Genomic DNA, 25,919 nt, shown 5'->3' on the forward strand with positions numbered 1-25,919 from the left:
GTGCTGTGGGGTCTGTGCTGCTCTGTCACCCCAGGGACACGCAGGGACCCTCAGGGACACTCCCTTGGAAAGCAGGAGCATGGCCAGCTGGTGAGTGCTGCTCACTCACAAAATGCTCAACGCCAAAAAACGGGAGGACTGCGGGTGGGAGCAAGGGGCTGGGATAGCCTCGGTCTTGTAAGTGCTGCTACTTATGTCCACCTTACTGCACTGTTACTTTAGTATAAAACACTGAGAAACAGACAGATTAAGCTAAATTCTGCACAGCACAGTTTCAGGGATTTGTTCGATTTCTCTCAAGAAACAGAAGAAAACACGACGAGTCTTGACTCGCCCGTCAGGCATTGCCACAGCCTGCACAACCACCACCAACTGCCTTTGCTTTACCGTGACTAAACAATTCGTTATTAACACAAATCTACTTTTAATTTCTGATTGCTACTTTTGCAAAGTGTCCTGGATAAAACTTAGCCTTTAAAAAACCCCAGCTTTGGGGATACTCCGTGTTTTAAAAATGTGCATCTCAAACTAATTCCTCGGCGTTCTTCCAAAGATCAAAACGTTCCACAAACTCTCTTTCAAAGTCATGTGATTAGAAAAATACTCAAACCAAAAGCTCCCCAGAGAAAGCAAAGTGCAGTGAGCGCTTGTCCTGAGGTAAGCGACGTGATTAGCAAAACAAACTATATGACACATGAAGGCACTATGGGAAGATCCCAGAATGGGTGCAAACCGGTGCTGGCACTGTGGGTCTGTGCAGCACCCAAGAACCACAGTGTATGTCACAACTCCTGTCCCAGAGAAGCACATCCTCCAGCCACCTTCCAGCCACTGGTGGAAAACAGGCTCTGAAAATGCCCAAACACAGGCGTGGCTGGAATGAAACTGGAATTTGGGACCTGAAACATCCATACCCGAGGACGAATCCCATCTGTCTTATTAATGTAATGGATCCAAGTAAAGTTAATTGGATAGGATAAGAGCATGGCCGAGCTCTGGCTATCAGCCCGACATACACAGGCCACAGCTTCCATCCGTGTCAAAGCAAACCGGGAGCTACCACTACTCGCAGTCCAAAGCTAATTCAGTGCTAAGCTCAGGCCCACCAGCAGCGAGACAGAAGCTGCTGGTGAGAGACTCCTGTGACGTTACCATTTTGGTTTTGAAACACTGGATGGCAGCCGGGTGTGAGCCGCTGAAAGCCTCGAGCGGGACGCGAAGAAAGCTGCAACCTTTGCCGATAAAATCAGGAAACAGGAAGGATTTTCATCCCAGCCTACCTCTCTGCAGGACGATGTGCTCCAGGTGAGAACCCTACCAAGGGGAGCTTTGCCCCATGGAGAAAGGATACAAGCTCTGGTAGAGTGGGATGAGGGACTTGACAGCTCTGCTGGCGTTGATGCACGTGGCACAGATCAGGCTCGGCAGCAGCTTCGCGGTCACGATGGCGCCGTCAAAGAGGGGACCGAAAAACGGCACCTGGGCAGCCCAAAACAGAAAAGCAGGCTTCAGAACCACCACAGGAGACTGGCACAGCATCGCGCCGTAAGGCGGTGCGACCACGCCGCTCCCCGCGCTGGAACTTGCAGCGTCACATCCACCCCCCAAGCTGGCGAGTGCTTAAATCCCCCACGACCGCCCTCGGCGCACTACACAGACACACACCCGCCTCAGAACGTTCTGCTGGGGAAGCACGAGCTTGGTGCGCACAGGAACGGAGTCCATCTACGGATTTGCAATCGACGTGCCTTTGGCAGCGGATATTAAGGGCTTCCTTTCCATCTGGGCTCCCAACAGGGGACCCTGATTCACTGGCTGACTCCAACACACTGGCAAAGATGTATTTACTTCAGATAATCCTCTACAAACTCCTTCCATGGGCTTCATAGAAGGGGGTAAAAACTTGAGCTGGCCCAAAATAAGGAGGTGTGTGGAAGGCAGAGGAGATCGCAGAGCAGGGACTCTCTCAGGGGCACAACACGGGGTCGGGACAGGCACAAATGGGCCCAGCCCAGCAGGTCAAGGTGCCCAAATGCTGCTGCTTCAGGGCCACCTCCAGAGGAAGCCCTGTGCGACGTCCTCTGGTGACCTAAGGCTCTGCAGATGAAGGCCACGCTATGTACAAGAGATGCTTTCTAAAAGTAAACTGTGTCCAGAATTGCAGACACGAAACGGACCTGAGCCTGTCAAACCCAGAAAATTCTGGTGTTTAGCTACGTAACTTTTAGTACCTACGGGTCCTCAAACTCATTTCCCTCTCACAGACTCAAAGTGAAAAAACCAACTAAACCCAACTAAAGCCCTAGACAGAAGCCAGCAGCAATTATCAATGTTTAAGCTATGGATTTTTTCCATCTGTACAGAGGCTTATCACATAAATAAATACCCTCTATTATTCTTCTCCAACTGCTTGTGGGTGACTGTGACAGTCATTCAATAAATGGACAAAGGGAATAATATAAATCCCCTGCATCTAGGGAATTCCTCTAATTAGAAGTGGCAATGAATTACAGAAGAAATTTGGGTTTAATGTAACATCTGCAAATGACAGCTGTCTCTGCACACACTTATTCTGTCATTCCTTTACTTAAAATAATTACCCAGCCCCCAAAAAAGTGTAAAATGTTTCCATAGCGGTTTTGCCTTCTTTTAATTTTTTTTTTTATTCACTGCTGGCATTACTATCCAGGCAGTTGGAAGGAAAGGGGACAGAGGAAAGCCTGTGCCACCAAAACGATAACGCTACAGAGCGTCGAGTCTTTCCTCTTCGGGCAGCAATGTTGTTAGGTGAAATTCTTATCCCATGCCCTGTCTAGAAGCACTGACAGTGGGAGAGGAGAATGTAGAAGCACAAAATAAGGAGGTTCAGTACGTACCAGCATTAAAATGATACCACTACACAAATACCAGAAATGTAAAGTCAGATTAGCAGATGCTGCTGGGGCAGGGAAATTCCCTTCCGGGCTTTTTGGACAAGTAGGTTTTGCTTACAGGACTTGCTGTCACGGCTTCAAACCCACCTGGAACTGGGGAGTGAGGCAGACTTTCTCATGCTGCACTAGGTTACGCAGACGTAACCCACGGACAAGGTGTGTGTATCCCACCCAGGGAGAGCAGCAGTGGAGCCGAGGGCTCTGGACGCGCCGCGATCCGAGCGCCGCACAGCCGGACTAGGCGCACACAAAGCTCGGAATTATTCATTCCCGAGCAGATCCAGCGGCCTCGCCGAGGGTCATTAAAGTCAATGGAGCTGCATCTCGTCAGCTTCCATCTGCACAGGGGCTCGGCCCTAACGAGGGCCGGGGGCGGGGGGAGGCCAGGGGAACGCGCAGGGCGCGCTCCCCGCTCGGCTCCGCTCCGAACCCGGCACCGCGCACCCAGCCCAGGAAAACAGGGCTCTGATGGCCACAACAAACAAACAGTCTGCTTTGACAGGAATCGATTTTACAAAACAGAGGGAAAGATCCCCTTCTGTGAGTGCTCCAAATGTCACCGCAAGTTATCCACGAAGCAAAAATTAATATTCAGCCCACTGCAAACACCTGCTTTGTTCCAATTTTTCCAACAGAAAAATCATTATTTCTGTTGCCCGCAGTAAAAGTAGGCAAGGTTAAATAAACCTTCTGAGCACAAAGACTTCCTCTCGACAGCGAGCAGCACTAGTTAAAAGAGTGGGGAATGGGTAAATTATTGTACCAAATGGCTGAGAATTAATCTCTGATGACGAGCTGCAATCTAACGAGGCATCTGTGTCCCAGGGAACCCGCAGCATGTCCCTGGCGGTATGTGCAGTGCGGAGCCTGCCTGGCATGCTTTGTCCCCTCTCACAGGCAGCTTTTCCTCTCATTGTTCCCAATATCCTCGTGCATCTGTGACGCGTGGAATGCATTCACACTAACAGACTTACTATTGTCTTCCCTCCGAAGCTTTGTCGGGCAAAGACTGCAGCACGGTTCCTGATAATTATATTGCTTAATTAATCAAGACAAAAAAAATTTGCAAATCATTGCCCGGTTGCCAAGCAGGGAGATCAAAAATGAAAACAATACAAGCTGAAGCAACATAACAAAAGTAACAGCTATCTGATCAGAAATTCTTCTATAATGAAGCTATTAATGCTAAAGCGGTTAATGTTAACATTGCTCCAGGTGTCTCTACTTGGCTGCAAACAAAAAGGCTAACATTATGGATATAAAAGGCCAAATGTTGCCATGGATTCTGTAACCTGATAGAGAGGACAGCCTTTTCATTCGATTAGGGAATGCAATTTAAATACCAGGGACTGAAGCCAAACAACAGACATTTCTCTCTGCAAGCCTCTTTCATTCACCCTGGGGTCAGTAGCTGGTGAACAAAAGGTCAGCCACACTTGCCCTGGAAATGTCTGGATTAATTTTATTACATTGTAATGGTTTGTACTTTAAATGTAGGGATAACACTAAATTTCCAGTTAGCTCTTATTCTGGCTGCCCGTCGGGTGGCTTTGACCAATATGTAAGGTGACACAGCTTTTCTCCAGCGCTCCAGAGACGTCTCGAGCCTGTCCTAACGCTCGGCTCTCTAAGTTCCCTGATGGAACGCTAAAAGCTAAAATGCTCAAAAAGTAAACTGCAGAGCTCAACACGAAGTATAAAAAAGCCCCAACAACCCGGTACTAGAAAATTTTCAAGTTTGAAATGTCTACTGACAAACCCCTGGTTGTCAACATCTAACAGCTCCTTCGTTTGCAACTCAAAAAACACTGTCTGCAGCTGGTGACAAGGGATATGATGGAGGCATCTAGAACAGCTGGTTACTCCTCTGGACAAATACTGTCCCTCATATAAGGCAAAAGGTGTTTATCACACTGATTACCTTCACAAAGTATATTTAATGCATATTTTTGCATCCATGATGTACCAGACAAGCACTTGCAGAGGTGGCTTTTTTTTATACCCGTGCACAGACATACATACACACACACCTCTGACGTTTTGCAAAAAAAAAAGGCATTTTCTCCAAAAGCTGTCTCAACTGCGAGCCTCCCACACTTTGTTTGGTGACAGGATGTCCAACGCCCACACCATCCCACCCAGGCAGGCGGCAGCGACAGCCCCGCAGACGCGCGAGGCTCTGCACGGTACCGCGTGGGCAGCACTGACCCAGCACCACACGAGGAGCTCGCCTCGGGAGCAGCTCGCTGCCTCGGAAGAAATTCACAATGGTGCTAAATACTGTCCTTCACCCAGTAACTTCCGCGGGCTGGGAACTCTGAAATGCTTCTCTCAGTGCTAAGTATGGCTATAAAATGAATGAGCAGTCACTGCCAGCACCATTAGTAACTCCAGTTTTAAAGTAAGCTCATTGCTCAGCTCATCTTTCACCCGAATCACACAGACTGGTTTTGCACTCGCTGGGGAAAAAGCAACCCCCAGACTCTAAACCACCGAGCCTTACTTGAGCAATGTAACTGCTGCTGACTTGCACAACACAGCAGAGCCAGCAGAGCACCCAGAACGTACCTCGGGTTTCTTCATGATCTCAATGAAGAACATGTGATTCTTCATGGGGTAGATGACGATGAGGACGTCCCCGAAGTCGGTGGGGATGATGCCCCTGCGGTAGTTGCGGGTGTGCTCGGACCACACGATGTGAACCTCATCATTTCCCAAGTGACGGAGCTGCAACGGCAAATTGGCTCTTTATTAATCCGAGCGATAACCACGCTTCAGGAGGGGTCACGGCTCACAAATTGAATTACAATGCTCGATAGCAGGAATATTTCATTACGGAAAAAGTTAAAATATTGTTTTTCTCCAGTTGCTCATGAAAGCATCAGCTCAATAATTTGCTTCATTTAGAACTCATTGTTGTCTGATGGCTTAATTAAGTCATTATCAAACTAGCCATTAGCATGATATGTAAATGTACATTACCTACAGTGATTTAAGATGGAAAACCGAATTACTAGAACAAAGCATTAACCAACAGAGCATTGTATTCCAGCTAAAATAAGGCAGCTGTCACAGAAATATGAAATGCCTTGACTCAGAATGTCAAGAAACTGCCTGTCATGAACCACTATAACTGAATTTATTATCCACAAGCATCTCCTCGCTGACTGTGTCTGGAGGGGGCTCCTGCTTGAAACGTCAGCAAAATATCTGGGCAATGCGACGTAGAGAAGAATGGGGAATACCGTGGGAGTTACACCTTTTCATTTGGAGCAGAGTTGCATGAAATACAGATAAAATTTAAACATGACATCCGCAGAAAGCATCCAAGAGCCTCTCTGTGTGTGTGTGTGCGTGTGTGTTTGCTCTGCTGCTGGAGGTGATCTAACAGATGGCAAAAACTATTTGGCAATCACGTACAAGCCTCGCACAATGGTTTCAACTGTAAGCTTTAAAGTTAAAATGTAATCCACACGCAGAATGCCAGCTCCAAGCATAAAGAGAATTTAAGTCCCACTTAGAGCTTAAAAGACACCCCCCACCCTCCAATTTGGTGCTACCCCTGGAACAATGTGCACAATAGACCGAACAAAGAAGCCAAAACGAAGCTCTGCTACTTCACTCTGTGTGGGGGAAGAGAAAAAAGGGAAGAGAAGGTGGTGGCTTTCACTGGTAAATAACAACTAACACCAGCACGCTTTGGATCAGCCCACACTGTGCTGATGAAACTTCCCTGTTCAAAACCAGGCAGTGCCTTTAGAAGGAAAACCTTTCACTCCTATGTATTGGTGCCAAACTGGACCCCCTGAGTCACGAGAGAAATGTGGCAAAACCAACACACTGTGAAAAATCAAAGAAAAAGCTACAACCGTGACCTTGGCTTACAGTTCATATTCCAGCAGAACCAAGTAAAGCTCCATTCACAGAAGGACTGAGGTCCTCAGCTTATTTTAAATGAGACAGAAGATAATAATTGCGTTTTATTTACACCCATGAGTAGAAGGTAATTTTAGCTCTGTTTGAAGAAAACATGAACCATTTTTGTCTTGAAAAAACACGGGAACATTAACAATACTATTATTAGAGCTTCTTACGTGTACAAAACAAGTAGAAGTTGCTGTTCTGGTGGTCACCTCAATAGCTGTGCAGAATCCCAGTAAAAACAAAGGAACATACAAGAAAACACGTGTTGGTAATGCCACAGGCTGACGTCTACCAGAGGAAGCAGGAATTTACACACAGGGCAAAATCCTGATCTCACTCTCCATGAGCAGGTGCAGCCAGGTCACCTCCAAACTGATTAGAAGCAAGATGTCAAGTTTAGTCTTACAAACCCCTAAAATCCATCTGGTGAGCAGACTTTGTGCACAGCAGGTCCCAGATGCTGAGGGTGCCTGGCCAGGCTGCCCCGCTGCAAGGACGGGCCCAGCTCAGCCCAGCTGAGCTCAGTGAGCCCCCGGCCAGGGATTTGCGAGGGCCCACGTTTGGAGGCTGAGCCCAAGCCAGCTCTGGCACTGGCTTCCCAGCACAGAGAGCCCACAAAGGCGGCACCCAGCAACCTGTGCTGTAGGAAGCCCAACAAGCAAACGTGGACACGGAATTCCGTAAGGCAGTGCCGCTGCCTGGTTGCAGAGGGCAATTCACAAACCCAGCTCAGCTCTTCTGAAGAAAAGGCTCTGTACTGCCATGCCTCCTATGGCTTTTGAGGTGAGAAACAGCACATACTGCCGAAAAAACAGTCATCCAAGCACGTCCAAATACTGCTCGAGGGACCCTTCTTAAAATCCCAAGGAACTGTTCTGATAATAATCAAACACTTTGTACTGATACTGCAGCCTTGAGAACAAAATTCAGTGAAGAAGGGAACTTAGCTGAACCAACACTTGCCATGCTCATGAATCCCTAACTCTGCCACGATCCCCACTGGCGTGTGCCAGTGACTTGTTCTAGAGCTTGCGTCACTGCCCTTGTTTCCAAGTCACACATCCTTAAGCACCACAGCTACAAGGTATAATGCTACAAAGAAAAAATTGGCATTAATCAAAAATACTTGTTATTGAGAGATAACTTCATTGATAAAAAGCCGTTATCATAATCTCATCAGCGACAATAAGCCAGCTGCTATTTCCCTGTGTTGTTTATTCAAAACAGCAGCTGTGGGGCAGACTCAGTGCCCTGAAGGACTTCAGCAAGTTGTGCTGAAATGTTCAAAGCCCCACGGCTGATGCATGCCGAGCCAGAGCTCCAGGCTGCTCTCTCCACCAAATTCAGGGGTGGAGGGGGGGAATAAGGAAAAAGGCTACACCAAAAAAAATCCCAAAGCAGCCACGAAATCAGATCGGTATCAGAAGCAAAGCCCAACGAGAGGCTGGAACGATGGCTCTGCGAACGCGGCGGGCAACGGCAGCCCTGGAAATGGCAGCGTGTGCTCGGTGGGCGCGCAGGAACGAGCCCCGGCCCGGCTAACGGGGGCCCTGGCCCGGCTAACGGGGGCCCTGGCCCGGCTAACGGGGGCCCTGGCCCGGCTAACGGGGGCCCTGGCCCGGCTAACGGGGGCCCTGGCCCGGCTAACGGGGGCCCTGGCCCGGCTAACGGGGGCCCTGGCCCGGCTAACGGGGGCCCTGGCCCGGCTAACGGGGGCCCTGGCCCGGCTAACGGGGGCCCTGGCCCGGCTGTCCCTCCCGCGGCCCCGGGCGCGCAGCTCCAGCGCCGAGCTCCGCGGGTGCCTGCGGCCGGCAGGCAGCGCTGACACTGGTCACGGTGCACACCTCCGGCATGACCTCCTTTCCCTGCTAATTGCATTACACAGCCAGCTGGCTCCAGAGAGGAGTCGTCTGTTTGACTGAAGAATTCCTGCTTTTGGGGAGGCAGGGCTGCTACTTTTGCTAAGTAACAGTGGGGCCTGACATCCCCATTGTCTGGCTGACTGTGTGCCCATCCTAAAATCTAAGTTTTATTTGTAAATTAACCAAGGAACTTCCTGCCAGAGCAGGGCTGCCTGGAGGACTGATAATGTGTGCCTTTCATTCCCTTTCACTCTCACTGTATCACTGCCAATTTGTTTTTCTGCTGCTCGCCAGCCCGAGGCCATAAAAGCCTTGTAAGACATAAGTGCAATTATAGTCCTGGAGTCAAATGAATTGGACAAATCCAATAGCACAGCTCTGTCCCCACTCTGCAAACCCCTACAGCAGTCAGATTAGCTGCTAAAAATCTAATCTAGCCCCAGCTAACAAATTTCTGCAGCAAAGGAGCAAGAGTTCAGTATGGGGTTGCAACCAGATTTCTGAATTGAAAAAGTTCTGCTCTGACAATGGAGAAGATAGAACAAATCACAGAGAAATTCGGCAGCACATCTTTAAACCATTAAGCACAATTTGAGCAGAAAAAGACAGGGACAGTAGGATGCCATTCCTGGGATTGACTTTCACTCTTGCCACAAGACAGACAGATAAAGTTTGGAACCAATGACGCTGAACCCTACAGCAGCAAAAGAGATCAGCTGGATTTTGTTTACTCCACTAGAAAAGATTTCTGCCAGGACTGAGACTTATTTGGAGAGGGGTTTTTCTTTCTTTCTTTTTTTTTTTTCTTTCTTCCCTCATGAATTAGCAATATAATGTCAGCAATATACCTCAAATAAAAAAATGCAGACTGCAAATGACAGCTCTACTGCACAAAAACAAGGGGGCCAAGTTCATCCCCAGTGGAAACACACCTATTCTTGGGAATTCATACCAGAACTTCATTTATCGTTTCGTTCAGTAAAAATAAAAGAACCACAATAACACATTTCAGTAAAATTACCGCATCTGCTGAATTCCCCAGCCCCCAGAATTTATGGCCTTGCTACTGCTCTGCAGGCCAGCAGGTGCTCAGTCCTTCTGTTCAGCTCGGAGCGTGCTGACAGGGACGAAGCCTCTCTTGGTCTGAGGCAAAATAAGCAGAGAGGAAACCCCACAGCAATCCCATAGATTTCAGAGATTGGGGGGACGACCTTAGATCCCAGAGGGAGGGCAAGGAAACAGAAGTTGTGGCCCCCACTGCATCCTGGTAAGGTTTCCTCCTCCCAGTACCACTGTCCCGTATCACCAGGTACAGTTCTTAGCAGGAGCAGGAACGGAATGAATGCCATGGGAATCCATCTTTCTCTCCCACACTCCCATGAAAAAAAAGCATTAATGGCAGGAAGCAATAAATACAATCTTTTTAACCGGGACATTCTGTCCCGACAATCTGAGGCAGGGACCTAAGCCCAGAGAACTGTCCACCTTCCAGAAACTGCAGTGCTTCTGAAACGCACGCACCTTTGCTCCGCTCGCAGCTGCAGCTCTGTAAAATCTGCCGACAGCCCACGCTGATCTGCACAGAACTGCACTGCTTGCTCACAGCAGAGCTGTGACAAACTCAATGGAACTGTTGTGTGTGGAACCACGGACGAGTATGCATTAAAAAGCCCTCTGGAAGTCATCTGCTCTGAGCCACTGCTTGCAGCTCCCTCAGGTCCACGAGCTTGCTCAGAGCTTTGTCCTTCACTGGAATTCCCAGTTTGATCCCTGCAGGATTCCATTCCGACAGCAGATCTCAGGTTTTCCTGAAGGGTCCCAGAGCAATCCCTTTGCGGTATTTTCAGCATGTGCTGGAGCTGGCCTGGCCTCCTGGCACCATGAAACTTGGAGACTGACAGCTACTAAATGTTTTTGCTTTCTGTTTCTCAGATTCTCATAGAGTGAAAGCAGGGAAGACAAACAGAGTAACTCTCAGTGGCTGTGATAGCCCCTAACATGAACGAGAATTAGGAGAATAAGCAGGCTGTTTGCAGACAAACCCCATCTTCCCCTTGTGGTAGCTCTGCCACACTGTGCTCTCCTCCTCCCAGGTGATGAACTACTCAACAGCCAGACCACATCCCAGTGTCTTTGCCACGCTTCCACAAAACCCAGGAGCCAAGACTTACAAGGAAGGGAAGATTAGGCTAAATAAATGGCCACAGTTTGTGTAGGAAAAACAGGTCTGGGAAAGACATGGCAGCAGTTGTCAGACATGCGTAAGTCTGCTGCAAAATAATCTGTCCTTCGTATCCATGTGAAATAGGGTAAGAATCAACAGGCTTAAATTGAAGCAAAGTAGCCCCTACAAGAGATTTTTTTCATGGCACAAGCAGTGGAGCATAGGAATATGGAACATGTTGCCTAGGGAAACTGTAAATCATTCATCACTGGAGTTCTGGTCTAGCAGCTGGACAAACACAGGTCAGGAACAATAAAAATACAGACAGTCCCACCCTGGCAGGGTCCCAGAGACTCTACAGCCCTGTCCTACACACCACTGCCCCACTGCTCCATCCTGAAGCACTGGGAGTACTTTTCTCCACAGCCTTGTATCCACAAAAGTAGTGAGGTACACACGGAAAGAGAAACACGTCGCTTTGCTTGCTTTTCTTTTTCTTCTCTTTAAATGACGGATGTCACGGTAAAAAAGACAAGATCTGACTTTAGTATGAAATGCTGGGCAATTTTTCAGAACCAGTAACCAGAAACTCCACCTTTATATTGCAAAGAAAAGCACGTGTCATTCTGAAACTAACTGGACACCAAACGCAGTCACTCAGTGACAGTGGTACAGACAATTCCCAGAGCAGAGCAGCATCCCATGGTGGACTGGACAGCGTTACTGACGCACGCTAACAACCTCTGCAGGACAAGTTGCCAATCCTCATTAAAAAGGCAGAGATTTGGTATGCCTCAAAAATCTCCTTTGACTGTAAGCAGCAGCTGGCAAACAGCATAATCTCAAATCACTCCTTGTCAGGAAAGACAAACAATTAAGCACCGATACCAACAGAATTTTGGGCTGGGTTCTGGCTGTCTTTGAAGCAGAGGCTGCTTGCCGGAGTTGTGCCTAACTGGCTACTGGCTTGAACCCTCAGCTGGCTGCTTGGGTTCCTGAGCCTGTCACCCACCCCCCGCCCCCTTTTTGCTTTACTGTTCCACATGGGACGAGTTGTCTGGAAGGTTTCACGATGCCACATTTGGTTGTTTTGTTCTACCAACCTACAGCAGTTTTGGCAGGCAGACAACGTACAAATGAAATTATTGCTAATATTATTACTCACAGTGGCATTTGAGGCTACCATGGAAATGTTAATTGTGTTTCAGAACCCAGAATTTAGATGCCATTTAATTCAGCTAACCCAGCTGCGGAGCACCACGTGGCACTGCAGGGACGGCCGGCCAGGGCCAGTTAGCACAAGCTGCTTCCACTTCAAACCTTCACCGAAGCACTTGATGACTGCAGTGGTGCAAAACGCACTGCAAGGCCTTTACCTTTTTGGTCAGTGAGTCGTCCGAGTCCGAGGGCATCCTGGTGGACACGTGGAAGATGATCTCCACGGTGGAGGTAGCGTAGTAGGGCGCGGTCTGCCCCGTGCTGCCGTTGCGCTGCAGGCCGCCCATGAACCCGCCGTGCGTGGATAGGTCGACCTGAAGGAGCCAAAGGCACAAACAAACAGCAGCAATCTGAAAAGACTGATGCACAGTCAGCGTTTACTTCTGTATCAAGATTAATGAAATCACCACCCCAGGTCTCAGCAGCCATTCCAGAGCAAAAGAAAAAGTCTTCCCCTACAGCTCTGCGATCTTCCCATTAGATTTGTCTTTTCCGTGCCTGCATTTGACATTTACTAGAAGTAAATCTCTCTTAACTAGCTCCTGAGCCATCATCTATCGAGCAATTTTACCTTCCTCCAGCAAACAGCAGCAAGGAAACAACAGCATTCTGCCACACGCTGCTGGCTGAGGGCTCTGTGGGGCTCACAGCTCCCACTGCCAGGAGCGCCACAAGAGGCAGAGAGAAAAAGAACCAGAAAAACTGCAGAAGAAACTGAAGATTTGTACAGAGAGAAAAACCTCACAAGAAATTATTCCAGAAGTTTAATCAGAAGAAACACCTCTCTGAAGTCAAGCCCAAGTCCAAAGGCATGTTTGCTTTCCCGACAGCACCAGCCTGAGGATGCTGCATCTCCCTGTGGCACTTGGGTATTTCCCAAACACTCTGTATTTCCCAAACCCAAAAATGTTGATGGCATTTAGATGGCGACACGCCATTCTGACAAAGCAAATGAAACCTGCACACGTCATAAAGAACTCCTGTGCTGAGTGTGTGCCCTGACCACGGCAAGAGCTAAAAAGCAGCCAAGCCATCAGCGTGTCGAGAAATTTTCTTTTTGGTGAACTAACAGCTGTGCAGTGCCACCAGCAGCGTGGCAGCTTGTCTAAATTTACGGCTGTTACCTCCCAGCCCAGTCCAGCAACAAAATCTTCATATGCCTGGCTTCCCCTTGCGTTGGCCAGGATGGAACACTTGTCCTCCTGTCCCTCGGCGATGTAGAACACGGCGATCTTGTGAGTCTCACGACTGCCACGAGACGGAAAAATAAATCAAAGTTCAAGAAGTTTCAGCTCCAAATTGTTTTTCAGATTCCCCTGCACTCCAAACATACGAGCAGGTGCCCACATTTAGCTCCGTACACCCACTTCTCTTAGGCACACAAAACATAGTCGCTTTCAGATGTCCCCCCATTTCCCTGCCACCAAAACCCCACTGCAGAGACCCCAGCTCCAAGAGCAGAGTCAAGCCTGCTCCTCCTGTGCACCAGCCACAGAACTGGTGACCAAATTCCAATTACAGGGTTAATGACTCAGATCTGTGCAGCACTGCACAGACAGCGAGGTGGCACAGGTGTTAATGGGAGCATAATTTGACCTACAGAATCTTAATTACAGGGTGATGACATACAAGGCAGAAGAAACATTGACTTTTGGACCCTGGGCTGAGTTTTACAATGCTGACAGGGACAGCTGGCTTCCTTGAAAGCAAGCAAAGTGCGTTTGATACGGAAATTGTTGGGATAGAGGGAACTCAGAACTCCGCAGTGCTGCAGCTGTTCTTCAAACAGCTCTATGCCGAGTAATGAAAAATAAAACGCAACATCCAGAACTCCATTCTGTCACTTCCTGGCTGAGGAGCAGTTCTGGGTAGATCACCCCCCAAAGTATGGCTCCTGACACATGGCTCATCCTGTAGAAAATGCTGTTCTGTGTCAGCTGAATCCAGGACGCAAACAATTTGATTCCCTCCCCTCTCAGCTAAAGCAAACTTGAAAAAAAATCTGTCTCATTATTTGCCACTGATTTGGAAATCTCCGTACGCAGAGAACGTGCCAGTGCGGGTGGCTCCTCCATGCAGGCTACAGAACTCTGGAGAAACAAACAGTCCGATTTTCATACCAATGTTTGGATTCACTGGGAATGAAGCTTTGGCTCTGGTGACTCATTCTTCCTTGGGAAACACAAACCTTATCAACGGTGTGTTCACCACACATCACCTACCATTGGCGGGAATCCAGATTTTTCAGTTCTCGCAGCAATTTTGAATTCTTCTTCAGCAGATGAAAGCTTTTTCTAAAAGTAAATAAAAAAATGTTTGAAGGCGAATGCAACAGTGCAGACACAGCATTCTGTCATCCAAGTAGCTGAGAGAATTAACACGACATGATTTCTTAAAATGATTGTTATACACCATCTATTGACCCCTGTTTCAAATAATCACTGAAGTTCAAAACTCTGCTCTAGCCCCCAGCGACACAATGCTCGTTTTCTTAGGCACGTACACATTTGGGGATGAAAAGTGAGAAGAGTACCCTACTACAAGCACATTCTGGATCCTCCCTTCCTACCTTCTGTCCCAGGAGTTCATTCCCAAGTCATTCAGCAGCAGCCGACAGAAATAGAAGGAGGCCTGCGGTTCGGCAGGAGGCGGTGGCTCCTGGCGGGCCACCCTCATGCTGCAGTCCGAGCCGCACTCCAGCATGAACGCCCTTTCCTGGGCGCTCTGCCTCAGCAGCGCCTCGGTGATGGCGCGCTCCTGCTCGGGGCTCATCCCGCAGGGCGGCGGCGACGGCTCGTTCAGCTTGCGCTGCGGGTGCAGAAGGCACTCGGGGCTGGTGCTCCCAATCCTCTCCAGCAGCTGGTCCAGGGCGTCTTCTCCTTCCTCCGCCTGGGAAACGTCGTTCTGGGAGAGGGAGCGCTGCTCCGCGTCGCCAGAGACGACGAAGGCGCTGGCCGTGCTGCGCTGCGGCAGGCAGCCCTCCAGAGGCCCGTACAGCACCCGGCCATCCCAAGAGTACTTCCCTGAGATATCCCTGACGATCACCCTCACGTCCGAGGGGGCCGCTGCCGGCTCAGCGCCCGCCTTCCTCTCGGCAGGGATTTGGAGGTAAGAGATGAGAGTGCTGTCGTTGAACACGAACAGCTGCAGGTTGGGGCTCCGGAACACTTCCGAGGACAGCTCGGAGCTCTCCACGTAGGAGTTGTCGTGGTTCTCGCTAAGGAGGCTGTGGAGGATGGCGGGGCCTCCGCTGAGCGGGTAGTGGCTCAGGTGATTCACCAGGTGAGTCATAACCATCCGCGCCGTGAGAGGGATCAGTTCCAAATTCCTCCTCCTCTTCTCTGAAACGATCAATGAAAACACAGTGCCATCGGTAAGAGCAACGAGAGGCAATACAGAAGGAGCTCCTGCAGATTTCTGCCACATTACAGCAGCTCGCCTTGTCTGACCTCCTGATCCTTCCTGTTCAAGGAACTACTTCCAACAGCTTTCCAAGAAATCCTACCTGTCCCACGGTTTTGTTTTACTTCACCACATCCCCACAGACATCGGAGCAGGAGGGTGCCATGGCCCAAAAGCCAAGGTAAACCAGAGATGTCACTGCAAAGCAATGCTCCTCCATCCCTGGCAGGAGGGAGAGTCTTGGGTGAGGCAGGGAGAGACCTCCTGGACACTCAGATGCTCCCCTCAGCACGGGCACATACATTGTATTTCGTAAAGTGACTGTGCTCTGTGATACACTGTGCCTCCACTTCTCCTGTGGGAATGTTACTCCTCCTATAGCCAGAAACCTCCTAACTTCTAGGGTTTTTTCATATTCAATCTAAAACCATTTTTCTGTGGTTCACAGCATTTCTCTTTCCCTTTACATCTTCGAAACAGAAATTTGTTCTAAGGAGCAGCATTGGCAACAAACTCAAACATCCTATCACAGAGGCAACTGGAATTCACCCGGAGAGAGCTCTGCCCAGTTTTGAAGGAACAGTTGCTACGTGCAGTAAGGAGAAGCACGTTTTCAAGGCAGAGATGGAACCTGGAACACTACTGACCAGCTGCTGCACACACATGCTGGCCCAGCCCGTGCTCTGGGCACTCCCTTACCTTCAGCCACGGTGAGCAGGTCGCCCAAGTCGGTGGAGGAGGGACACTGGGCTGGCTCCGAGCTCCTGACGTTCCCCAGGGGCAGGAAGGGGTCGTAGTCGCAGGAGGAGAGGTCGGCCAGGCTGAGCACGTAGTGGCTTTGCTGCGTGTAGGTGCTGGAGCCGTTGACGCAGCAGTGCAGGACCTGTGGGGGCACCGAGCCAGTGACTGACCCAGGCCAGCCCCCAGCAGCCCCAGCGAGCAGGGCCCCCCCAGCTCCGACACCGGGGAAGCCAGGACACACTACAAAGCCCATCTGTGTCCAAATTAACAGCACTTCTAAATTAACAGTCTCCGTATCTGCACCGGTTCTGGACTTCAACAGCTCGCTTCAGGGCCCAGTTTGTGTTTTTACAGCCCACTTCAAAGAATCCAAGTATTTCTGCAAAGATGATTTTCCCAGGCTCATTGTTTTAAGCATTTCACCTTGGTCTCCACCATCCCCTGTCTGTTCTACACCTTGTCTTATCTTTTTAGCATTCTGCATTTGTGACTTCTCATCATGCCATGATTTTCTAGAGCTTGATAAATTTGCTTCTGTGCCTTCAGGGTGTGTGAAAGGCATCTTTTAAGCAGCCAGGCAGAGCAAACAACGTTCCTTCCCGTACTCACTCTGTAAATGTAATCCAGCAAAGGAGCTCTGGATGCATGCTGATCCTCCACGGCGCCAGCAGACACAGGCTCCAGCAGCATTTTCACGGGCAGTGCCATGCACCAGTCCAGCAAGCACAGCAGCAGCGAAACTATGAACTGAATAAGAGAACAGAACGTGGTGTTTAGGTACGTTCTAATAAATTCACCCAGACTCTAAGGTATGAGTTGGAAAGTTTAAAATTCAACTGTGGTTCGGAGCGACCTCATTTAAAACCCCCCTCAAAGAGCACAAAGAATGGAGACAGCTCTTTGCAGCGACACACCTTCTTATCCGCTTCCACAGAGGAGTACTCGGCACTCGGCAGGAGAAACGCAATGGTGGCCACGAGGATCTACAGCCAAACAAACAAAGTGTCAGAAAGGCATTCGGCTTCTTCCTCTGCAGAGACAGACCCTCACTGCACAGGGTATGGAACAGGTTCAGTAGGAGCATCCAACTGCCTGCACCAGTCAATGTCCAAGCAAAAGGAAACGTGTTACTGAGCACTTCACAAACAATTTGCTACAAATGAGGGACCTGCACTGGTCCAGGGAGTGTAGCAAGTACATTCTTAATAATGAAAAAAAGGAGGAGTTAACAAAATCACAGCAGCCCAAGGAAGGAATTGAGACAACTTTGCACATGATTTCCACACAAGCATTTCAAAGAATCTGACGTACTTCGGTAATTTTCCGGCACAGGGAGGATTCGTACTCCTGAAGCTTCTGCCAGTAAGACACCAGCAGCTGAAGGACATCACAGGCTACCCGAGCTACCAGCTTGCTGGAAAACTGGAAGAAAAAAGCTGATCAAAAGCCAGATAAAATGTCCAGATACAATACAACGCATTTAGCTTTTCTACGCTTCGTTGTTTTGCATCTCTGCAAACAGCAAGCAGTGTTAGCGCTGTGAAATCACATGGTCAGCGTCAGGAACCACCAGGTTTGACAGTGGTTGCGTGATCTTTCACGTGAGTTTGCCAGGGAAGAGTCTCTAGGCACACGGGCTATTTTGGCAAATATTCTGCATGCTTGCACAGGATACCACAGCAGCAGCCTGAGCCTCAGACCACCAGTGACCATCTGCAAAGTGAAAATGCCTTTTTTTCCCAAAGCCCAGTGATCAGAGCCTGCCACAGCAATACCTTCAGTGTCACACCTATGACATTGATGGCTTTCTTCACATGGGGGTGGTTTGTGTGCTGCGTGAGCTCCTCACATATCCACACTCCGAGGCCACAGATGGCTATGCACCTTGGTGGAAAGAAAAAGGGGAAGCTTGGCAGAAATTTCAGAGGAATATTTAGTGGGAGTGGGGGGGGGAAGAAAAAATGCAGAGAGATGAGAGGCCAGCACCTTCATGGTGCACAGTAAGGCTCCACTTCACAGGACCAAACCACAAGGCAGCGGCAGAAAATAAGCAGCAAGAAAAGGCTTTTCCAAGCCATAAGTGGTTGGACTTGATAATGCTAAAGGTCTTTTCCAACCTAACCAATTCTACAGTTTTCCCATTTCTTTTACTCAGTATTTTACCTTGCAGCTTCACTTGGCTCCTCTGCAGCATTCTTCAATAAAATGCTTATGAGGCAATACTAAAATAACAAAATAAATTAGAATAAGCATGTTTTTCATACATCTACTTTAAAGCTGTTTAATTTATGACATAGTTAGAGATGAAGTCACTTCAATTCTCAAGTCTGTTGCTAAAGCATCTTTATCTCATGCCAATTGTATTTTGTCAAGGGAGAAACACCAATTACAACTCAAATATACAGGCCCTCGTGGAGACAAATCAAATCAACTGACGACTCGTGTACAGGCAGCAAGAGGAAATCAATTCATTTCCAGTGTCACGGGGCAGCTACGAACAACAAGTGGTGGTGGCTTCATACAAACTGCAGTGTTTAGGTTCTAACCAAAACACGTCATGAAAAATTTAGTGTATTGTTTACTACAGAAAAGACACTTGTAAAATTAGGACAGTTTTAAGACACCTCCAGTGAGTCTCCGAGGCCTGATGAAGAAAGCAAGAACAGGAGGCCGAGGCTTGTGTGAGGGCAACCATTTGGGCAGGAATGAAGTCACTGCACAGTAAAACCAGGTTAGGTACCTAAGGATTTACAGTGAATGTGGCTTTACCTTCACATCTGCAGTTCCCGTGATGCTCTCACTGGCTTCTGAAACGGGTCCCAACCGTGGGATTCCCTGGTAGGTATTTGGAAAGCACACAAGAGCACCAAGGATGGTGTGAGCTTCGGAACGGGGAGCCTGGAGAAGGGCAAGCAAGCAGAAATATTCCCTAAAAACCCTCCACACATGGAGGTGCCTTCAGCTCTAGGCCAGCGTGCACTGCCATCCTCAGCTTGCTGCGCTCACCGTGCAGCACTCGGGTGCCTCAGGGAACACGTTCCAGGAGCTTTTCCTTCCCAACTCCAGCAGGAGCTGGGTTTAGGCACTACCTAACACACACCCTCCCGCCCCTGCTTTTTCTGCTGTGCTGCTCTGTTCTCTTGGTGGGGCTGAGCTGCTCCTCCAGCAGCACCCAGCCCCACTCCTGAGCACGTCCTACATCTTTAATACTTCCCCTCATTCCCCAATCTGACAATCAGCCGTTTGATGCCAACAAAGTACCTCTGAGGAACAGCTGAGTGAGGAGTTGAAGCACTCATCCAGCACTGCTGTGAGGCGATCCTGTGGCACAGAGTGGGTGCACACCCCACTCTCGCTCACTGCGTAGGTGATACCAACGCGCAGGGAGACCTCTACTCCAATAAAACCATCAAAAGCACCATGGCACGAGCTATAAACACATTAGCTACTGTGTAATGTTGGAAACACAAGGCACACCCAGTTTTACGCATGCAGGAGAAAGGGAAGGGGGTGTCCTGGTTTGTTTTTTTCCTCGGAAAAATCGAGCATCCATTTCTTATTAGCCCTTTAAGCTTTGGATCAACAGTGAGGCCGATCAAGCTCTTTGAGGGCCGACGGAGGAAGTGTGGCTGGGCTCACCATTCCAGCTCTGCTGAAGCGGGAGAGGGCTGCAGCCCTGTGCACGGCCACCTGCTCAGCCACGCAAATGTCAAGAGCAGCAGCAAAAGCCCTGAGCCAGAACAGACAGAAAGGTCTCCCCTGAGCTGGTGTTCCGCATGCAACAGAGCTTTCCTGTTTTTCCCAGGACTGCCCGACCTTTACCTTTATTTTGGCAACCCACCATTGATTTGCTATTTTACTTACCCTTCAATAACTTAATCATTTAGAGTCACATTTCTATCAGTGCTGACATTTAGCCAGAGATGCTGCATCACCCCAAGAGTTCCCCGCTCTCGGTGTTTGCTCGCTGCAACGCAGCTCACGCTGCCGGGACGCGCTTTCCTTGCACCTCAGCCTTTGGATGAAACACCTCAGCAGTACCAGTGCGGTGCCTTATCCCAGGATCTCACACGCTCACATACCCACCCCCAGAGCCCCGGCAGCGCGGCTCTGCGGAGCCAGCCCTGCTCACCTCCGGCGTGTCCGTGCTCAGCACGCGCGCGGCCGCCCCCAGGAAGTCCCTGATCAGCATGGTGAAGCCAGGCAGGCCCAGGAAGAAGAACCACGGTGGGCAGTGCTTTATGACGGTGTTCAGGATGTCCTGCAAGAGAAGGCACCTGTGAGAAAAGCCAGAAAGCCGAAAAGCAAAAGGGAGACTTCGAGAAGATGTAACTTTGAGGTTCGCTAGTCCCACACTGATCGAGGTGGAAATTTCCAGAGCTCTGTGTGCAGACTGACCTCCACGTAACCACCACCTTCCACTCCAGGGGCGTTGAGTAACAAAAGCGCATTTGGTACTTTGGTAACTTTTGTGCCCCTAAATTCCTATTAAAAACCCACACCATGCAGCTGTGTCTCTTTGTGCCTCAGCACAACCATTCTGTCAAACAAGACTTTAGATTCAAGCATCCAAACGTTTAATGGATTTAAGATGAAGCACTGCCGCAGTCCAGAGGAGCTAGTTCCTAAAACCTCTCAGAATTCCGTGCCACAAGAACACAAGCTGCCCCCCCAAGGCCTGCCTGCTCCCTGTGCCCTGAAGGAACAGAGCAACAGCCCCAGCTTTGCTCATCATCACCCTGTGGTACAGAGTACATTCAAGATAAGCATTTCATCTTTAATCCTTCCACGCTTCAAGTCTTCACGCTCTCTCTGAACCAGAGCGAAGTTCCTCTATTTGAGTTAAGATTCCTTCCCCTACAGGCTTTCAGCAGGTTTAAAGTTAGGCGTAAAATTTACACAATCCTTACCTGCAACACTGTATTTGCTGAAGAGTTAGATCAAGCTATTTCTATACTGAGTAGAAAACAATCTTTCACTCAATAAAATTTTGAAAAGCTGCAAAGGAAAACCCTTTTTTCATGTCCATCCTTACTGGTTTCATGATGTGTCAATGACAGCCTGAATGAACTGAAGAGCCCCAGACTGTCCTCGTGCTCAATCTCCACAGCAGAAGCTAAAGCCAACCCAACTTTCTCTACATGAAGAGGTGCTTTAACATCAGCGCTATTTTCTTAAAGCCCCACACAGCCCCTACTTAGTGTTCCACAAAGTGTTTTCAACAGCAGCATCCTATGAAACGACTGTTATATATTTAAATAAACAGTATTAGTTCTTAACACAGTAGCAGATAATGCTTTCACTTTCCTGAATAAGCTAAAATGCCACTCGAGTTAATGTTTAAACTCGTTTTAATCACTTCCTTTGATACATTTTGAGTCAATACGGGTCAATGCAAACATTGAGAACCAGAGCGGATGGATGCAGCCGCTCATAAAGCCGGGAGGTAAACTCTCAGTCGGAGCAGAACAAAGGACCCACCTCGTTATAATTAAGGGCTGATTAACGCTCTGTGCTGGTCCGGCACGCCACACCTGTACAGCAGGGCCAGGTACGGCAGGGCTGGCCCCTGCTCAGGGCAGCAGATGGGAGCAGGCTGCTGCTGCTGCCATGTGCCACAATAAAGGAGCCCCGGCTAACCTGGCCGGGGAGCGCAGGGAACCGCTCCAAACAACTGCATTAACTCCCGTCCTCACCCCAGCGCTCCCATCTGCCACACACCAGGGCAGGGATTCTGGCTCTGCTCCCTACTCCCTGGCTCAGAACGCTCCCAATACAGAATAAAGAAGAACCACAAAACTGTTCCTGTAATACACGAATGCTGTGACAGCACACATGTTCCCAAAGGCTGCAGGAGTGGGGCTGCAGGGATCCGCTCGCTGGTCACGAGATGCAGCGCTGCTAAAAATAAATCATTTTCCCTAAAGCAAAAATTTACTTTGAGAAGCTCTTGAAGCAGTCCTCGCCTTCCCTCTGACCCGCTCAGCCAGGCTCAGCTCAGGCACTCACCCCCCTTTGGGGGACTGCAGCCCAGCTCAGGCCCAGGCAGGCTGTGCCCCGCCCGCGGCGCTGCTGTTCTGCTCAGCAGGGCGCTCACAGGTAACCCGCCAGGCTTTTCCCCCTTTCCCCATCAGCAAAGCACCCAGCTCGCAACCAAACAGGATCCGGGGCAGCAGTCTGGTAGCTTTGGAGCTTATCAGCAGAGAGAGGCTTGTGAGAAGGCGAGGGAGCGAGAACATCTGTGCTATCAGCGATACCGCAAAATCAGGTAACTCAAACAGAGCCGGGCCGCTTCCTTCCCTTCCCTGTAACGTAAACTCCGGGCAGCAGCTCCAGCCTAGTCAATGAATCACTTTAATTGAATGCTATGTACACAGCAACTGGAAAACACAAGCCATAAGAAAAACATATGGTGATGGCCATGGAAATTGGTTTACTCGTTCCGCACAGTGTTGTTGCTTTACTCCTTTCATAATTGACCTTTAGAACGACAAATGTGTAAAATAATTTTGGTTTATTATGGCTCCAAACCTTTCAGCAATTACACAAAATGAAAATTTAAAAGGAAGTATTCATTCTGGAAGCATTTCCATTGTTTACATAATTGCACAGCTATAATTTAGCGTTCATGTTGTTAAAGAAAAGTGAAAAAAAGGACCATTACGGACTATTTCAATTCAAAATGATGCTCTGTGGTGTTAAAGCTGGGGGGAGAGGGGAGAGGAGGGGGCAATCACATGCGTGTCCTTCTCAAATGCATTAACCCTATAAATGGCATCGTATTTCAGTATAGGTTAATCTAGTAATTCAAATTATAAGGTCATGAACATCCACTGAGTAAGCGAAATAAATTTATGCAAGTTCGCTGAAAGGTCAATTGCAAAAATATTCTTCACCTAATTTTTGTTCCAAGCTTTTGCAGATTACAGGTGTAACCGAATAGCCCGCCAGCTGCCTTCCTCACGTTTCCAATTGTCCCTCAACAGGAAGGAACAACACGGATTTTTCACTGAAAGTTCACTCTGTTCCTCACCAACAGACACCTCACTGGCAGCTGAGCTCTACATCACGGGAAAGATTATTAATTTACAGAAGACTTAGGTGGTAAATCTTCCCTTTTCCTCTTTTACTTTAAAGGAACAAACATTTCCGCTTACTTATTCCAAGTTTCCCCTACCTATTGCTACATTTGAGGTTAAGAGTTAACTTGTCAAAAATTAAGTTCCAATAAAAATTTATGAAGTATTTTGACAAGCTCAGGAGATCCAGGATTGGCTTATCAGAAAACTCCATTTCAAGGTGCCAGGTAAGACCTAACCCCAAACCAGTTATGTTTGCTCAAGTCCCTCGAGGCTGCAACACAATGGAGGGAGCCTTTTTTAATTTCTCCCATTTTGGAGCACGTTCCATACTTTCACAAGCGGGGAGACCACTGGGATTAAGGACTGGGATGAATCTTCTGTTTTGTGCACATGCAGAGCAGTCCCTGAGCAGCCAGTGGATACAGGGACAAAAGTGTGGGTGCCGAGGCCACGGCACTGCCTGGCATGTGGAGGTGGCTTTGTGTCACCACACTCCTCTCTCCCAAATGCCCCTGGTGGCACTGCTCCGAGCTCTGACAGACAGAGCACCCACCGACCACAAAGCAGGAGTCCGGGTGGGATGGAAGCCACTTGGCAAGGTCAAATGAATTAGGGCAAAATAAACAGAAAAGAACACGACTACCAAAACCATTTCAGAATGCACAGCTCCTGCAACTGGCAGGACCTGGCTGCCCCCCTCGCTTCCAGTCAATCTTGCAGCTATTTTCTCCAGTGCTTCCCACTTAGCCTGCTTGGGGCGAGCAGAGGGGGATGTGAGAGTTCCTGTGAGACCCTGGCATTTGGACTTTTGTTTGTCCCTACTGGAAACGTGCTGTCCGTTAACACTTTTTCAAAGCACTCAAAGCACATAATGGGAGCGCACAGGCAAATTTTCCACAGAGAATGAGATAGGGGGTGGATTAAAAGAGGGAGAAAATCATGGTGGCCATTGGAAAGAAGCCTCGAGAAGCTGAAACAGGGGAATCTAAGCCTTAATAGGCTACATTAAGGTTATTTCCTTTTAAATGGCAGTCTGGGAAAGAATCTAAACGGCACTATGCTTTCTGTACAACCAAGGGTCCTCGTGTGCAGCGCCATCAGGCAGAAATCCAAGCAAGAAGCACCCGTTCCACAGGGGACAAAAAGCAAAGCTACTCATTTACTGCACCTTCACAAGGCTACTGCTGCTGTGCACTGCTCCTGGCTGCTGAGTAACAGCAACTGGACACAAAGATACGAAAGCCCACAAATGTTGGAGCTTTTTTAATGTCAGACCAACGTTAATACGAACAGGTAATTAATGACTCCTCCGGTAGCAGCTCTACTGCAAACCGCTTCCTATTACAAATGAGCCATTTCCCACGCAGAGAGCTCGAGGCAGCGTTTCTACGGAAGCTCACGGCAGAGCTGCCGCAGCTTCCTTTCCGTAATCACCGACAGCGCACTCAGAACAAACACAGAGGCCACGGACAACGGGCACCGGCTCCTCGCCACCGCTACCGACAGAGCTGCTCGTCCACGGCATCCTTGCACTGCTCAAAGGAATCGAGCTGAAACAAAGCTGCTAAGGGCCGGGGCTGCAGCCAGGCTGCGCTCCACGGGCAGGCCTGCTGCGTGTGCTGACATTTAATCACCCAGGACATCTGCCAGCTTGGCTGGACTGGGGCGATTTTCCTCTCATTCCATATTTAAAGCTTGTTCTGCTGTTCATATCACTGAACTGAAAAAGCTGCCAGCAGCGTCTCCTTCCTTGGCTGTCCATCGTCCTTCCCACAGAGAGCCTCAGAAGTCCCCACCTTTGACTATGTTCTCTAAAAAATGTAAGCATCCTGTCCCAGGGGGTACTCTGCCAAGTAAGTACCACCATACTTTTACTAATTTTATTTCTTATACTCACTCCCAAAGTCAGGAATACAACTGAGCCCCTCGGTCACTTTGCAGGCAACACCTCAGTGTTGCTCACCCTGGTAGGAGGGCGAGACTGGCTAAAAAATTACACTGAACAGCCAAGGGTTGGAACTTGAAAAAGGATTGAAAACCTGCCTCTTTTTACAGTGCCCCTACAAGGCTAAGCACCTCACCTGCACGGCCTTCTCCTCTCAAACTACAAGTGGAAATTTAGACAGAAATAGGAAATTTTTGTGTCACAAAAATCCACAGGATTCTTAGGAGAAAACCACCAGCAATCTCAAAGGATTATTTAAGTACCAGAAAGACCAGAGATGAAGAACCACAATTTTCTCAACAGCTGATCTTCTGAGAAGCTGTTTGTGATTGTATTTTGGTACTTCTGGTCTTCAGCAAATAGGAGGAAGCTATGGAGCAAGGAGACTTTTCCATGTGAATGAAGCAAAAGGTACTGCTATGGTAAACAGCCAGCAGCAGTACTAAACCAGCAATAACAGAATACATTTCTTTTCCTGGTTCAGGTATTTGCAAAAGCTGTGCATTGCAGCATTAGGTTTTGGGTTAACCAAAAAAGCTGTAGTTATTATCTGAATCAAAAGACACACCTAGTTGCAATTGCTGGAATAGGAGTTTTCCAGCCATCAGGCTCAGCTGGCAGCAGAAGGCAGCTATGCCTCTCCCCAAA

General features: G+C 48.8%; 1 protein-coding gene across 4 annotated transcripts in view; it reads right to left on the reverse strand.

Annotated features, from left to right (window-relative positions):
• The window catches only part of RALGAPA2 (Ral GTPase activating protein catalytic subunit alpha 2), a 93,765-nt gene that overhangs the window by 35,502 nt on the left and 32,344 nt on the right, over positions 1–25,919 (reverse strand). For 3 of the 4 annotated variants that reach the window (XM_082303459.1, XM_082303458.1, XM_082303456.1), the window contains 14 exons: positions 20,377–20,505; positions 19,014–19,142; positions 18,408–18,466; positions 18,020–18,128; positions 17,556–17,666; positions 17,159–17,227; positions 16,854–16,991; positions 16,203–16,386; positions 14,671–15,442; positions 14,324–14,395; positions 13,226–13,349; positions 12,260–12,415; positions 5,502–5,660; positions 1,352–1,479 (listed from right to left, as the gene is read on the reverse strand). In XM_082303459.1, coding sequence (XP_082159585.1) covers positions 1,352–1,479; positions 5,502–5,660; positions 12,260–12,415; positions 13,226–13,349; positions 14,324–14,395; positions 14,671–15,442; positions 16,203–16,386; positions 16,854–16,991; positions 17,159–17,227; positions 17,556–17,666; positions 18,020–18,128; positions 18,408–18,466; positions 19,014–19,142; positions 20,377–20,505 — 2,339 coding nt within the window. The remainder of the gene's footprint in view (positions 1–1,351; positions 1,480–5,501; positions 5,661–12,259; positions 12,416–13,225; positions 13,350–14,323; positions 14,396–14,670; positions 15,443–16,202; positions 16,387–16,853; positions 16,992–17,158; positions 17,228–17,555; positions 17,667–18,019; positions 18,129–18,407; positions 18,467–19,013; positions 19,143–20,376; positions 20,506–25,919) is intronic. The other variant, XM_082303457.1, reaches the window with a different exon arrangement.

Source organism: Coloeus monedula, assembly GCF_965178545.1.
Source record: "Coloeus monedula genome assembly, chromosome: 2".
Lineage (NCBI taxonomy): Eukaryota > Metazoa > Chordata > Aves > Passeriformes > Corvidae > Coloeus > Coloeus monedula.